This window comes from Cetorhinus maximus, chromosome 24 (genome assembly GCF_964194155.1).
Source record: "Cetorhinus maximus chromosome 24, sCetMax3.hap1.1, whole genome shotgun sequence".
In the NCBI taxonomy this organism is placed as follows: Eukaryota; Metazoa; Chordata; class Chondrichthyes; order Lamniformes; family Cetorhinidae; genus Cetorhinus; species Cetorhinus maximus.
This window is the reverse complement of record NC_135902.1, coordinates 20,096,839-20,112,548: the sequence shown is the minus strand read 5'-3', so window position 1 is coordinate 20,112,548 and position 15,710 is coordinate 20,096,839. Positions and strand designations below refer to the sequence as shown.

The window sequence follows — 15,710 nt, the reverse complement described above, 5'->3', positions numbered from 1 at the left end:
CCATGCATGAAAATACCCAGCCCAACATTTACTCAGTGTGCAGCTCCCATGTTCCCCCTCTGCCAAGTTGTGGGGTTCCTCTCTGACCCCATTCCCAAATGGCATAGTTGAGATTGGGAACTTGCCATGTAGCACTCATGGCACAAGCTTGTGTCTTCCCACTTAAACTAACATGTATCTGCCTCCTTCCGATAAGCAAATAAGTCCCAGAATTTCAGGACCTTTTTAACTCGCTTGGTTTGATAAGCAGGCCAAATATGCACTCAAACTAGGGAGGCATAATGGAAATTACCAATGTCTGCACTTCAGTTGCTCTTTATTTTCATGCTTTGTGTTTGACAGCTGAACTTCTATCAGCCATTTTTAAAAATCAAAGTGCTAACTTTGCATCATCCTTTTGGGCCTTAGGATAGTCATTGACTCTTTTGTATAAATAAAAATCTTCTAGTCAAAAGCTGATTAGGAGATCAAGGGATATGACTAAAGATGGATAAATGCAGTTGAGGTACAGTTCAACCATGATCTAATTGAATGGTGGAACAGATTTGAGCGGCTAAGTGGCCAATTTCTGTGCTCTAGGCAAATGAGCACTTTTGAAAGACTATTATGAGTGAAACTTAAACGGCTGTTTTAAACTAGAAGTGAGAGTCACAACCTGGATTTCTTTTATGGTGAAGACTGCAGGCCTTCTCTGCTTCCTTCCTCCGTCCCTTTGAGGAGCCCCTGCTTTCTCCTTTGGCCCACCTGGGCTTGTGGCTTTCACTGTGCTTTCCCTTCGTCACTTGCAAAACCCTTGTTCCTTTTTTGTGAGTGTGCGTACAATTCTCCCATGTACAGTCCTATCTCACTGGCTGCATATTTTGGTCTTTGAGCAAGCAGCGGGCTCTCTAACAAGCCTGGGAAGTGTTGGAGAACAGTGATCATTGGGAGCCTTTTATTAATTGGGCTATGCCATAACATATCAACGGTACTCACATGAATCTTGATTTTTCTTGTATGCAGCTAAGTTATGAGAGGTGGACTTAAGTCAAAAATAACCCTGCAAATATCAAGGGTAGTGGTGAAGTGGAATGAATTACATTGCTCTTTCAGAAAGCTGACACAAACTGGATGGGCTGTGTGACTTCCTTCTAAGCTGTGTGATACTATGTTGGTTCAGTTGTTTTCCCCCTCTTCTCCCCCTGGACTTGCTGTGGTTATTCTCCATTGTTGAGTGTGTATGCGGAGGTGCATAAGTGTCGTGGCTTTTTGGCTGCAGCTCTTGTGCCTCTATGGATTTGTGCTGGAGATGGACTAGCATTGGCTGCATTGTCACTAACTGTTTGCTTGGTTGGCTGCAGGGGTTACTGTTCCCGCAGACTTCGCCGTCTCAGGAAGGCGCTTGGCTTTAAAATGGGGAACAAACACAAGTTCACAGGCAAGAAGGTCACAACGGAAATTCTGTCAGATAACAGGTAGGAGACTGGAAAGTTATGCTGTCATTCAGATTTTTATTTTCATTGCCCTTAGCTGTGTCTTCATAGAAATTTAGAGTCTATCCAGGGTTTAAGGGATCCTTTATCCACACAGACAAGTTTTTACTATTGATGGTTCTCAGTGAAGTAACTCCAGGTGCTTCCAGTCACATTCTTGGTTGACACTTGATCTTCATGTGGCACACCACGGTCAGGTTGGGTCAGAAGAGAAACAAGAGAGATTGAATGGAGCTAAATTAATATTTCATACATCCTAGGTTCTTCTGCATGGATACATTTGTTAGCAGCAAATTGAAAGCACAACCTTGTGAAATAAATTTGATTGAAAGCTGCATTAGATGTATTGTAGTACATCTATGCTATGCTAGTTGATGCTGTTGCTTGATACAAGGTGACAGAAAAATAATTCTACTAATGCCACCTGTTTGTTTCTAGAAATGGCTGGAATTCCTACTATTTAACACTGGCCTGTCCATCTCCTCTGTGCCTACTGATAACCAGTGAACCAGCTGATGGAAAAATTATGTTCAGAAATCATTCCCACAATTTGCACTGACAAAATTTCTCTTTAATAACCCCTAGTGGAGACTGATCTTGATGCTTTCCAAATATTCAAGCCTAGAGAATAAACCATTTTGAATAAAACAACATGAGCAGCGTGTGTTCACCTAAGACCCTCAGACAACTTGTCCCTGGAGATCTGACCCTCCAAACCCAGGCAACGCAATCCTGCTTGTGGGATCCCCTGTTCTAATTTCTGGGGCCTGGATGTTTTAAAAGGAGCGGAGCAAAGGGAATTTGCATTAACCATGCAGCCCAGTTTGCCCATTTAAACACTAAGTTGTGGGAGGTGCTTTGAGAGCTGAGTGAGCTGCTCTGATTAGTAGTGGTTTGTGTTGTGGATGTTGACCGCGCTGGGTATGTTGAATCTATCGATAGATGTGCAGTGCTTTGTCTAATCCTGTCCTACGGTTTAGGTATTTGCTGCTGGTTTTAATGGATGCCGAGCGAGCCTGGAGTTACGCCATGCAGCTGAAACAGGAAGCGAATACTGAACCACGCAAACGCTTCCACCTGTTCTCTCGGCTCAGGAAATCTGTCAAACATGCAGAGGAGCTGGAACGCCTGTGTGAGAGTGACCGTGTTGATGCAAAAACAAAATTGGAAGCTCAGGTAATCGGAATGGGAGAAGAAACCTGTACAGGGGAATCGAGGCTTTAGCAGCTTGTCTCATGAGGTGGGGTGGGGTGAGGGGAGGGGAGTAGTGCTTGCATCTCAGTGCTTTTATATTTTAGGAGATTTTGATCCTGTTTGTGGATTGTGGTCTTTGCATCACCCTCTTTTTACCTGCTGCATCTGGAGGCCCTTATCCCTTTATTACTGTTCAAAGCTCTGCTATTAATATAGAGATCTACTTCTGATTTGCTTTGCTCAAACGGGGGCTGTAACTTAACAAAATATTTGAGAGTCTGCAATGCTGGTAGATTATTGCTGGTGTGCTTCATACTACAGAGAACAGCAGGTGGAGGAATAAGTTGTTGTCCATTGCTTTCCAATGGCGTGACAAAAGGGAAGGCTTAATGCATACACGTTTGAGAAGGCACTGGAAAGATATCAGCACATGGTGGGAAGAGACAGGAGGCTGTATGGAATCTAAACACAGACCATTTATTCCTAATGGTCTGTTTCTGCTGTTGATTGTGTACTTTACTACTCCATGCTCAGCACTCAGGAGCATGAAGCCAGAGTGGGAGCCTGCAGGCTCTTAACACTTTACTTGTGAACACTGTTTTGTTATTCAGTTTGATCAGCTAAAATGTTGATGCGGTTCTGTTGTTTCCTTTTATATTATAGCAGATGATTTCCTTGCTGACTGCTTTGCATTTCTTTCAGGCCTACACTGCCTATCTTAAGGGCATGCTGAGTTTCGAGCTACAAGAATGGAAAGGTGCAATGCAGGCTTTGCACAAATGCAAGTGAGTGATTTCTATCTTTGCAGTAGCATTGTTTTATCTCCACCTTTTAGCCTAATTTGATCCCTTCCTCCCACCCCACCCCCACTAGGGCCATCTGTCACTTGCTCATCCTGCTTTCTACCCTTTATGTCACCATTAGCACATCCTTTAGCTAATATCACTACCGTCAACACCCCTTTGTCCTTTTGTATATGACATGTTTGGCAATCTCTCCTTTGCCTCCACCTATCACTGGCCCTCTATCTAGCTTCATCTGTCCCACCCCCCCTTAAACAGCTTATATTTCACCACATTTCTTATTCCTCTTTAGTTCTGATGAAGAGTCATATGGACTCGAAACGTTAACTCTGTCTTCCTTTCCACAGATGCTGTCAGACCTGCTGAGTTTTTCCAGCAATTTTTGTTTTTGTTTGCAGTAGTGTTCCTTTATATTTGCCCTGGCCTCAGTGCACTATGTGTGGTTCTCTTCTATGCCTACCACCACCTTCCCACTCCCTCATTTGCAATATGTTGCTCCTCATTGGCTGTGAGTGTAAAAGGCTTTTTCTTTCATTCTGGGCATATGGACAACACTAGCAGTCTGGCATTTATCCCTAGTTCAGATCCCCAATTCCCTGAGGAGGTGATGATGCTTTCACAACAAGGCTAGGTAGGGAATTCAATGAATAATGATGATAAATGTCCAAATAGAATTGTCTACAATTTGGAAAAATGAATTTTTCATTTCATTGTTTTTCTTGTTCTCAGTAATGGAGGTTGCTGGGCAAGGCAGTGCTGTCAAAATAAGCTTAGTGAGTTTCTGCAGTGCATCCTTGTGCATACTGCAATCAGAATGTTGCAATGGTAGAAAGGGTGGGTGCTGAGTGCAAAGCAGGAATGCCAATCGAATTGTGTTGATCTTGAACTGTTGCAATTGTATCATTCTGACTTGAGCCTTGTGGATGGTGGAGGACTTGGTGATCCACTCATTGCAGAGTACCAAACCTCTGTCCTACTGCTGTAGCTGCAGTGTTAATATGGCTGGTTCAATTAACCTTCTGGTCAGTGGTGGCCTGTATGATATTTATGGTTGTAGGGGCCTGGCATTTGTGAAATGTTGGGACAATTGGCTGGAATTTTTCTTGTTTGAGATTTTTGTTACCCAGCACTTAGAGCCCAAACCTAGGTGATAGCTAAGCGATTTTGCAGGTTGGTATTGGCTACTTTATTATCGGAGTTGTGAATAGGGCTGAACACTGGAATCATCAATTAATGGTCCCACTCCTGACTTTGGCAAAGGGAAGGTCAATGATTAGGCTACTGAGGATATTTTCCTGAAAGCTGTACACAATCTCTGCTGAACAGCTCTACTTATCCCATTTGATTCTACCAGAGACCACTGTATCTTAACAGTGCAGATGGAGGCCATTTGGCTCTCTGAAAGTCCCATTCCCCTGTCTTATCCCCGTAGCCTTGCACATTCTCTGTTTTCAGGTAGCAATCCAATTCCCTTTTAAATACCTTGATCGAACCTGCCTCCACCACCCTTTCAGGAGGTTTGTTCCAGACTCCAATCACACTCTGGGTGAAAAAAAATTTCCCCACATCACATTTAGTCTTTTTGACAATTAATTTGAATCTGTGCCCTCCTAGTTCTTCATGTTCCCTTGGTTGGGAACAGTTTCTCACTATTTACTCTGTCCATACCCCTCGAATCTTGAATACCTCTATCAAGCCTCCTATCAGCCACCTTTTCTCCAAGGAAAACAATACCAACCTGTCCAATTTATCCTCATAGCTACAGTTCTTCATCCCAGGAATCATTCTTGTGATTTTCCTCTGTACTCTCTCCAGTGCCATCACATCCTAGCATACTATATGCTTTATTAACTGCTCTTTCAACATCCTCTGCCATCTTCAATGACCTATGTACATATACACCGAGGTTTCTCTGTTCCTGCACCTTCTTTAGAGGCTCTCCCTTTTGTACTGTCTCACCATATCTTTCCTGCCAAAACAAATCATCTCACACTTCTCTCCATTGAACTTCATCTGCCACTTGTCTGCCCAATCCACCAACATGTCTATGTCCTTTGAAGTTCAGCTATCCCCATCACAGTTGACAACATCTGCAATCTTCGTGTCATCTGCAAATTTTGAAATCATGCTCTGCACACCACAGTCTAGGACATTAATATATATCAGGAAGAGCAAGGGTCCCAACACTGACCCCTAAGGAACACCACTGCAAACCTTCCTCCAATCTGAAAAACAACCATTTATCACCACTCTCTTTCCTGTCACTTAGCTAATTTCTTATCCATGTGCCTACTTTCCCTTTTATTCCATGACCTAGAATTTTGCCCACATCTGTTGTGTGACACTGTATCAAATGCCTTTTGAAAATCCATATACACCACATCAACAGTGTTCACTTTATCAACCTTCTCTGTTCCTCAAAAAAAACTCCAAGTTAGTTAAACATGATTTTCCCTTGATGAACCCATGCCGGATTTCCTTAATTATCCTGCACTTGGCGAAGTGATTTTTGATTTTATCCTGTACTATAGTTTCCAGAAGTTTCTCTACCATTGAGGGCAAACTGTAGTCTGTACTGAGGTCTGTAGTTGCCAGCTTTATCCTTGCACCCCTTTTTTGAACAAGGGTGTAACATTCGCAGTTCTCCAGTCCTCTGGAACCTCCCTTGTGTCTAAGGAAGACTGGAAGATTAACATTAGTGCCTCTGCTATTTCCACTCTCTCTTCCCTCAGTACTTTTGGATGCACCTCATCCGGTCCTAGTACTTTATCAGTTTTAAGTAAAGATAGCCTTTCCAACTCCTCTTTCCTCTCAATTGTAAGTTCTTCTAGTATACCAGTTACCTCTTCTCTCATTTCAGCCTGGGTAGTAAGTTCTTCCTTTGTAAAGACAGGTGCAAAGTACCAAGATCTGTTGTCTTTAGTAGTAATTGTTTTGTGCTTTTTCCTCCCAGGCTTTTTTAAAACTGAAGTAGGGGGGTTTTGCGGAACACCTTCACTATCTGATAGGAAAATAGCAGACTCTTTGGAACAGTTAGTGCACCTTCTCTGTCTGAAGAAAATGAGAACAATTGAGATGTTACTGGGGAAACAATCCTTGATGCCCATTTCTCATCTTAGAATCATTGAATGGTTACAGCACACAAGGAATCATTTGACCCATTGTGTCTGTGCTGGCCCTCATAAGCAGTTCATCTATTGCCACGCCACTGTTTTCCCTGTAGCCAATTTCCTTTTGAAAGCCTCAATTGACCCTGCCTCCACCACACACACAGGCAATGCATTCCAAATCCTAACCACGCGCTGCGTGAAGTTTTTCCTTATGTCACCGTTACGTCTTTTGACAATTACCTTAAATCCTGTGCCCTCTCATTCTCAATCCTTCCACCAATGGGAACAGTTTCTCCCTATCTGCTCTGTCTGATCTTTTATGGAGAGTATGGACGTGGATCTCATTTGTAACTGTCGGACTTGGAAGGTGTGCTACGTTGTTGCAGTTGTTGAGTGCTGGTGTGAATGGAAATGGTGCAAGTACTCATTTCTTAGAGCATTTATGGCCATTACCAAAAATGCTGGTTCCTTTGGATGAAGTTTGCTTTTTAGGACAAGTTTTATTGATAATTTGCTCCAAAGATTCAACGCTTGTCATTTGATATTTGAATTTGTAAAGAGTGGTCAAGAGTCTTGGGAAAGAGTGGGGAATGGGATAGCCATATCTTTGAATTACCTTTTACAGATGTTTCTGTGGAAGGGTATGATGCTTAGAACCGTGGAGCCGGCACAGAAAAGGGCCCTTCGCCCATTGAGTCTACACCAGTCAAACAATCGTTTGAGTGTTTGAAACCAAACTATTCTAATCCCATTTTCCAGCACTAGGCCCATAACCTTGTATGCCATGGCATCGCAAGTGCACATCCAAATACTTCTTAAATGTTATGAGGGTTTCTGCCTCTGCCACCCTTTCAGGTAGTGAGTTCCAGATTCCCTTTAGGTGAAAAATTTCTTTCTCACATCCCCTCTAAGCCTCCTGCCCCTTACCTTAAATCTATGCCCCCTGGTTATTGATCCCTACACCAAGGGGAAAAGTTACTTCCTCTCTACCCTATCTATGCCCCTCATAATTTTATACACCTCAATCATGCTCCCACTCCCCGCACCCACCCCCCCCCTTCAATCTCCTCTGCTCCAGGGAAAATAACCTCAGTCTTTCAAATCTCTCCTCCAGCCCAGACAACATCCTGGTAATTCTCCTCTGCGCGCTCTCTAGTGCAATCATATCCTTCCTATAATGCGGATTCCAGAACTGCACGCAATACTCTAGCTGTGGCCTGACCAGCATTTTATACAGTTCCAGCATAACCTCCCTGCTCTTAGATTCTAAGCCTTGGCTAATAAAGGCAAGTATCCCATATACCTTCTTAACCACCTTATCTATCTGTCCCACCACCTTAAGGGACCGGTGGACATGCACACCAAGGTCCCTCTGATCCTTGGTACTTCCCAGGGTCCTACCATTCTTCATGTATTCCCGTACCTTGTTTGTCCTGCCCAAGTGCATCACCTCACACTTATCCGGATTAAATTCCATTTGCCACTGATCAGCCCATCTGACCAACCCGTCTATATCCTCCTGTAATCTAAGGCTATCCTCTTCACTATTTACCACCCCACCAATTTTCGTGTCATCCACGAACTTACTGATCAACCCTCCTACGTTCAAGTCTAAATCGTTTATATATACCACAAACAGCAAGGGACCCAACACCAATCCCTGTGGAACCCCACTGGACACAGGCATCCAGTCACAAAAACACCCCTCGACTATCACCCTCTGCTTCCTGCCACTCAACCAATTCTGGATCCAATTTGCTAAATTGCTGTGGCTCCCATGAGCTCTTACCTTTGTTATGAGTCTCCCATGCGGGATCTTATCAAAAGCCTTGCTGAAGTCCAAGTTGACTACGTCAAATGCATTGCCCTCATCTACACACCTGGTCACCTCTTCGAAAAATTCAATCAAATTGGTCAGACATGACCTCCCCTTAACAAAACCATGCTGACTGCCCTTGATTAATCCCTGCCTCTCCAAGTATAGATTAATTCTGTCCCTCAGAATTGCTTCCAATAGTTTTCCCACCACTGAGGTTAGACTGACTGGCCTGTAGTTCCCTGGTTTATCCCTTCATCCCTTCTTGAATAACAGTACAACATTGGCTGTCCTGCAGTGCTCTAGCACCTCTCCTGTGGCAAAATTATTGCCAGCGCCCCTGCTATCTCCTCCGTTGCCTCACTCAACAGCCTGGGATACATTTTATCTGGGCCTGGAGATTTATCTACTTTTAAGCCTGCCAGACCACTTGGAACCTCCTCCCTTTTTGCTCTCCTAATCTCCTTTTTAAGTTCCCCCCATCACATTCTATACTCCTGTAGGGCTTCTGCTGTTTTGAGCCCTCGGTATCTGCCATAAGCCTCCCTTTTTCTCTTTATCCAATCCTGTGTATCCCTCGACATCTAAGGTTCCCTGGATTTGTTGGTTCCACCCTTCATCTTTACTGGAATATGTTGGCCCTGTACTCTCCCTATTCCTTCTTGAATGAGTCCCACTGCTCTGACATAGGTTTACCTAAAAGTAGCTGCTCCCAGTCCACTCTGGCCAAATCATATCTGATCTTAATAAAATCGGCCTCCCCCCAATTTAGAACACTGATTTGTTCATCCTTGTTCTTTTCCATAACAACCTTGAATCTAACGGATTTATGATCACTACCTGCAGGATGCTCCCCCACTGATACCTCTACCACTTGCCTGGCTTCATTCCCTAATATTAAGTCCGGGACCTTGTAGGATCTTCTACGTACTGGCTTAAAAAGCTCTCCTGGATGCATTTTTAAGAATTCTGCTCCCTCTAAACACTATGACTGGGGAAGTTGAAATCCCCTATTATTAACTACCCTATTATTTTTATACTTCTCTGAAATTTGCCTACATATCTGCTCTTCTATTTCTCTCTGACTGCTTGGGGGCCTATAGTACACTCCCAGCAACGTGATTGCTCCTTTTTTGTTTTTCAGTTCTACCCATATGGCTTCATTTGAGGAGCCTTCTAAGATGTCATCCCTCCTTACTGCTGTAATTGATTCCTTGTTCAATATTGCAATACCCCCTCCTCTTTTACCTCCTTCCCTGCCTTGCCTGAAGACCCTATATCCTGGAATATTGAGCTGCCAACCCTGTCCCCTTCTCAACCATGTCTCTGTGACAGCAATGACATCATACTTCCATGTGTTAATTTGTGCCCTCAACTCATCTGCCTTAGTCGTCAGACTCCTTGCATTAAAATAACTACCATCCAACCTTGCCAAATTCCCTTGTGCACCTTAACTGGCTTATAATTTCTATGCCTTCCAGACTCACTTGCACTCTCTCCTAATTTTGGCTGTGCATCTCCCCCTGCTGAACCTCCTCTCAGGATCCCATCTCCCTGCCAAGTTAGTTTAAGCCCTCCCCAACAGCACTAGCAAACCTCCCTGCGAGGATGTTGGTCCCATTCCGGTTCAGGTGCAACCCGTCTGCCTTGTACAGGTTCTACCGTCCCCAGAAATGGTCCCAATGTCCCAGAAATCTAACGCCCTCCCGCCTGCACCATCTCTTCAGTCATGCATTCATCTGGACTAACCTATTTCTATACTCACTAGCACGTGGCACCGTAAGTAATCCAGACATTACTATCTTTGAGGTCCTGTTTTTTAATCTGCTTCCTAGCTCCCTAAATTCTGCTTGCAGGACCTCATCCCCCTTTCTACCTATGTTGTTGGTACCAATATGTACCACGATCTCTGCCTGTTTGCCCTCCCCCTTTAGAATGCCCTGCAGCCGTTCAATGACATCCTTGACCCTGGCACCAGGGAGGCAACGTACCATCCTGGAATCATGTCTACGGTTTGCAGAAACGCCTGTCTGTTCTCCTTACTATCGAGTCTCCTACCACTATTGCTCTTCCCTTCTTTTTCCTCCCCACCTGTGCAGCTGAGCCACGCTCAGTGCCATGAGCATGGCTGCACTCCCCAGAAGGACCGTCACTCTCACCGTTTTCCAAGACAGAAAAACAGTTCTCAAGCGGGATGCACCCTGGGAATTTCCTGACTATCTGCCTGACACCTTTCTCCTGACTGATGGTCACCCATTCACTCTCTGTCTGCACTTGCGTAAGCTGTGGGGTGACCACGTCTAAAAACGTGCTATCCACAAAACTCTCAGCCTCGCAGATGCACCTCAGTGCCTCCAGCTGCTGCTCAAGCTCCAAAACTCGAAGCTCAAGTAGCTGCAGCTGGTGGCACTTCCTGCACACGTGGTCGGTCAGGGCTCAAGGAGCGCCTTGGACTTCCCACATGTTGCAAGCGGTACGTAACACGGTACTGAGCTGCCCTGCCATGCCTCTAGTTGGAAAAAAAACCCTTACTTTAACTTAAATGCAGTAAAAAGAATGTTAAATTATTTATCTACTTTCAAAAGCTAGAACTCTTACCTTTCCTTAGCTTAATCTGTTTTAAACTGGAGAAAAACACTTACCCACTACTCACCAATCAGCTCTCACCTCTGTGCTGACATCACTTTTTGACGCTTCCCCATACTCGCGCTGGTTCTGATCTCTTCACCACTCTCTCTCGCGCTGTCTTGTGATGTCACTCTTGTTATTTTCAACAAGAACTGACTGCAAAACACTCTTCCAGACTGCTTCACCACAATTCTGACTGCAGGACACTCTTCCCAGCCTGCTTCACCGCAATGCTGACTGCAGGACACTCTTCCCAGCCTGCTTCACTGCAATGCTGACTGCAGGACACTCTTCCCAGCCTGCTTCGCCGCAATGCTGACTGCAGACACTCTTCCCAGACTGCTTCACCGCAATGCTGACTGCAGGACACTCTTCCCAGACTCTTCTTGTTTTCCTCAGCTTAAACGGCAACACCAAACTGAACACAGGAAGTACTAATGACATCTACAAGTTGATTTGATTTGGATTTATATTGTTTATCAAAGTTGGGTTATTTTGAAAAGGTTTTTCTCTTGCTACACATCATTACTGCCGGTGAGGGTTAGTGATTAACCTACTCCCCGATCTCCACAACGTGAAACATTGGTCCTTGTGCAGATCCTTGGCCAATGCTGCCTGTCATTTAACTCTCAAGGGATGAGATTCTGAACAATCATGGGTGAAGAGCCGAAGCTCTCCATGTGGCGTGTTGTAACCAGGTTTTACTATTTCACTGTCCCCATAGCTTTTTATACTTTTTTTTCTCTTGCTCTGTTTTTGTTCAATTTGAACATGCAATACGGATAACACAAACCATTGAGTTAAACTAGAACGAAATCTAATTGTGTCGACTATGAACTATATATGCAACCTGCTTACTCCACCCCTCCATTGGCGGCTGTGCCTTTCAGTCATCCAGGCCCTCAGCTCTGGAATTTCCTCTCCAAATCTCTCTGCCTCTATACCTCCCTCTTTAAGATGTTGCTTAAAAGCCTACCTTTTCAATGACTAATAAAGCACTTTCAGAAGTTCTGAGGTCGTGAAAGGCACTTTATAAATAGAAGTTCTTTTCTTCAATTCTCTTTAACCATGTGTTTTGTCACCTGTCCTAATGTGACTCTAGCAGTAGTTTTTGTCTGATTATGCCCTGCTGGAGCATTCTGGGGTATTTTGCTATGTTAAAGGCACTGTATAAATGCAAGTTGCTGTTGAAGATCTGTGAACCGTGTCAGGACTTGGGTAGTAATGACAGTCTGTTATCTCCAACATTAAAATGGGGCCAGTTTAAGTACTTGCGAGTTTATGTGCACAGCACTTTGCCAGTGCAAAAATGCTCAGTTATGTGCAGTTTGGCAGTTTTGACCCTAACTTCCCTTTGTCTTTGGCAGGACAATCTATGAGAAGTTAGCCAGTGCGTTCACAGATGAGCAGGCGGTGTTGTACCATCAGCGTGTGGAGGAGATCTCACCCAATATCCGTTACTGTGATTATAATATAGGTAAGATCATGAATGCTTGATGTACAGATCCAGAATTCCAATGGTGTCAGAGAAGTTCAGCCAGGTCCACTTCCTGGAGTTCCTTTAGTTGAAATACTGAGCAGGTCAGGAGCACCTATAGGGAGAGGGTTAATGTTTCAAGTCAATGATCAGTATTTCCAGCACTTCCTGGTTTTTATTTCAAATTTCCAGCATCCGCAGTATTCTGCTTTTCAATGAGCTTTACTGGCACTGAGTTTTCTACCATCAACTCCCTGGCCACATGAGGCCATAATATTGTAACTGCTTTTTCATTCACCCTTTTAGCTACTGACATGCAGCAATGGCACAGTGGTGGCTGGTTGGGCCTCATAAAGTGGGCTTCTTCACTGTTTCCCTCCTGGCTCACGGCCCCCCTCTCTCACTTCCTCTCACTACCCCTCTCCCAAGCCCCCTCTCTTAGTGTGGAAATCAGTAGCTTGGTATCTTTAAAGGTTACATGCTACAGCCTGAAACTGGGATCTGTGTGGAGCAATCAGGAACTGAAGTATCATTTTCCAATGTTCAGCCTGCCTTACAAATAACATATCTGAGAATAGCAGTGAATATCAGTGTTTCATTCCATTCGGTGTTAAGCTCATGTTATGGAGGAAACATTAACTACCCTCTATCTCTCTGTTGACAGGTGACCAGTCTGCAATGAAAGAACTGATTCAGATGCGAATGAAATCAGGAGAGACTGGAGGGTTGCTGGATGTAAGGGAGTACTGTTTATAATCAGTTTGTAATTAACTGGGTCAGATTTTATTGTTTGATTCCAGCTTTTCCTGGTTGGTTGAGTGCTTTCAAATTGGCTACTTCTAAAATTCATAGTTCTTTCGTTTTGTCTAAATTCTTTTGTCAATTGGTTGGGGTGAGGGAGAAAGAGCATGTGGAATTGCTCAAAGGGGTGGAACAGATTTAAGCAAGAGACAGCAAGCCAGAAATCCTCCCCATCACAGACTCAAAATGAAGGTAAAGTTTATGATAGATCACATTTAAATGTATTGAACCCTGAACAGATTGTATTATCATATACTCCTAGGGATAATACAGCAGAGAAATTAAACTTGCAATATTACATAAAGTATGTTAGCAATCAGAACCTTGGGCTGCTACAAGCTTCAAACTTGATTTAAGGAACAGCAAAGTCAGCACCAATGCCTGCCCCATGAACCTCTGCTGTGCTTAATATTATTTAAAGCAGATCTTGAGATTTTTTTTTCCCCAAAAAACTGGCTCCCCAGCACCACTCACTTTAAGCCTTGGTTTTAGCTTCTGTATCAATCCTTTACCGTCCAGATTCGGGGTAAGGACTTGCCTCATGAACCATTGAGCAACACTTTGGGTGACTACTCATGTTACGTTCCCTGCTTGAGCGCTACCTGGAATAGTGCTATTGAGCCCCTGGTTTACAGGATCCTGTGGTTACTGATGGGCCTTCACACTGCTCAGTGGTTGCCAATTATTAAAACCATAGAGGTTTCCAACACAAAAAGGGGCCATGGCCCACCATGCCTTTGCTAATGTTTTACCACTAGAGCCACTTGCCTTTCACTGTGACCCACTGTTTCAAACATGAGCAAAGATTCGTTGACACCTATTGGTAAACGTGTATTATTTTCTGAGCCATTACTCATTCTGACTTTAATTTGTTTGTAACTCCCAAAGACTCTGCTAACGCAGACTCGAGCAAAGCACGCTGCCACTATGAGTGAAGTGAAGTGGAGGGGACGGGTCATCCCTGTGAAAATCGATAAAGTGCGGATCTTCCTCCTTGGACTGGCAGACAACGAAGCAGCGATTGCGCAGGTATGGCTTCTCGGAGGAGAAAATTGCAGAGATTTTCCAGCATTTCCAATATTTATCCTTCAACCAACATCACTTACTCAGAAAATGTAGTTTCTTGTCATGTTTTTGTTTGAGAGTTTTCTATGTGCAAATTGACTGTTTCCTACATTATATTGGTGAATACACTTCAGTATTTCATTGGCTGTGAAGAGCCTTGAAACGTCCTGAGGTTTTGAAATGGATTATAGAAATACAGGTACAGAATGTTGTAGCGTAGTGGACATGTTCCTGGACTGCTAATCCAGAGACCTGGCCTAGTGATCCACCTCCACCATGGCAGTTTTAGAATTTGAATTAATTTAACAAAGTCTGGAAATAGAAATCTGGCATCAGTCAAAGTGACTGTGATGTCAGATTGTCATAAAAACCCATCTGGTTCAGTGTGCTTAAGGGAAGGAAAGCTTATTCTACCTGTGACTGCGGCCCCACACCAATCTGGTTGACTCTTAACTGTTCCCTGAAGCGGCCTAGCTTACCTCAGGGTGGGCACCAAATTCTTGTCTTCAGTGAAACATGCAGCCCCAGAATTTATTTTTAAATTTTTTATTTTCCATTCGCCTTACTTCCTCTTTCTTCTGTACCACAATTTGTTCAAACAAACAGTAGCTGCACTGAAGTTCAAGCAAGTTATGAATTTAATTGTGAAGAAGTCACTCTGTATTTGAGAATTTAATTCAAAAGTGCCTTTGTGGGTGTCCAGGTTTTACCTCTGCAGTGGAGACATTTTAAAGTCATCATCTGATTATTTTGCAGTCATTGGAATCTGCAGCACTGTTTGCTGGCAGTAGATGGTACTATTGTTCTTCTAACACACGTTCAGGCCAATAGTGCAAGGCAATGCCGCCAGGGTTGAGAGAAATTGGAGAGAAGAGCAATAGGTAACACCAGGTTTAGATCTTTAAAGCTGGTAAACGGAAGTGGAGGGGCAGGGAATGGTGGGAAAGAGGGAAAAAAACTAAGGAGTGATCAGTTTTGAGGTAATGGGTGAAATGAGTTAAAATAAGACATGGTGCAGTGTTATTTTAATCCTGTGAGGGAGGACAAAAAGAAGGTAGGAATGTGTATTTGGAATAGAATGCTAGCTTAGGCATGTTTCGTCATTCCTTCATCATCATTGGACCCATATTAATGAATTGCCTACCTGACAGCACTAGGGAGTACCAGCAGCAATAGAGGTTGCAGAAGAAGGCCCACTGCCAACTTCTCGAGTCAAATAGAGACGAGCAATTGCTGTGGCCTTGCCGGATGTGGCCTTGCCGGATATGCCCACAAGCTGAAATCCATGTAATTGAAGCTGGGATGCGCAACCGATGGGTGATTACAACAACATATCAACCCAAT

The 15,710-nt window shown here is 43.8% G+C and overlaps 1 protein-coding gene across 2 annotated transcripts in view; it reads left to right on the top strand.

Annotated features, from left to right (window-relative positions):
• srp68 (signal recognition particle 68) overlaps positions 1 to 15,710 on the top strand; it is a 51,780-nt gene that overhangs the window by 3,596 nt on the left and 32,474 nt on the right. Inside the window, exons 3-8 of one of the 2 annotated variants that reach the window (XM_078570823.1) lie at positions 1,341 to 1,454; positions 2,453 to 2,648; positions 3,369 to 3,451; positions 12,391 to 12,500; positions 13,165 to 13,235; positions 14,190 to 14,330. In XM_078570823.1, coding sequence (XP_078426949.1) covers positions 1,341 to 1,454; positions 2,453 to 2,648; positions 3,369 to 3,451; positions 12,391 to 12,500; positions 13,165 to 13,235; positions 14,190 to 14,330 — 715 coding nt within the window. Of the gene's footprint in view, positions 1 to 1,340; positions 1,455 to 2,452; positions 2,649 to 3,368; positions 3,452 to 12,390; positions 12,501 to 13,164; positions 13,236 to 13,310; positions 13,494 to 14,189; positions 14,331 to 15,710 lie in introns of those variants that run through there. The other variant, XM_078570824.1, reaches the window with a different exon arrangement.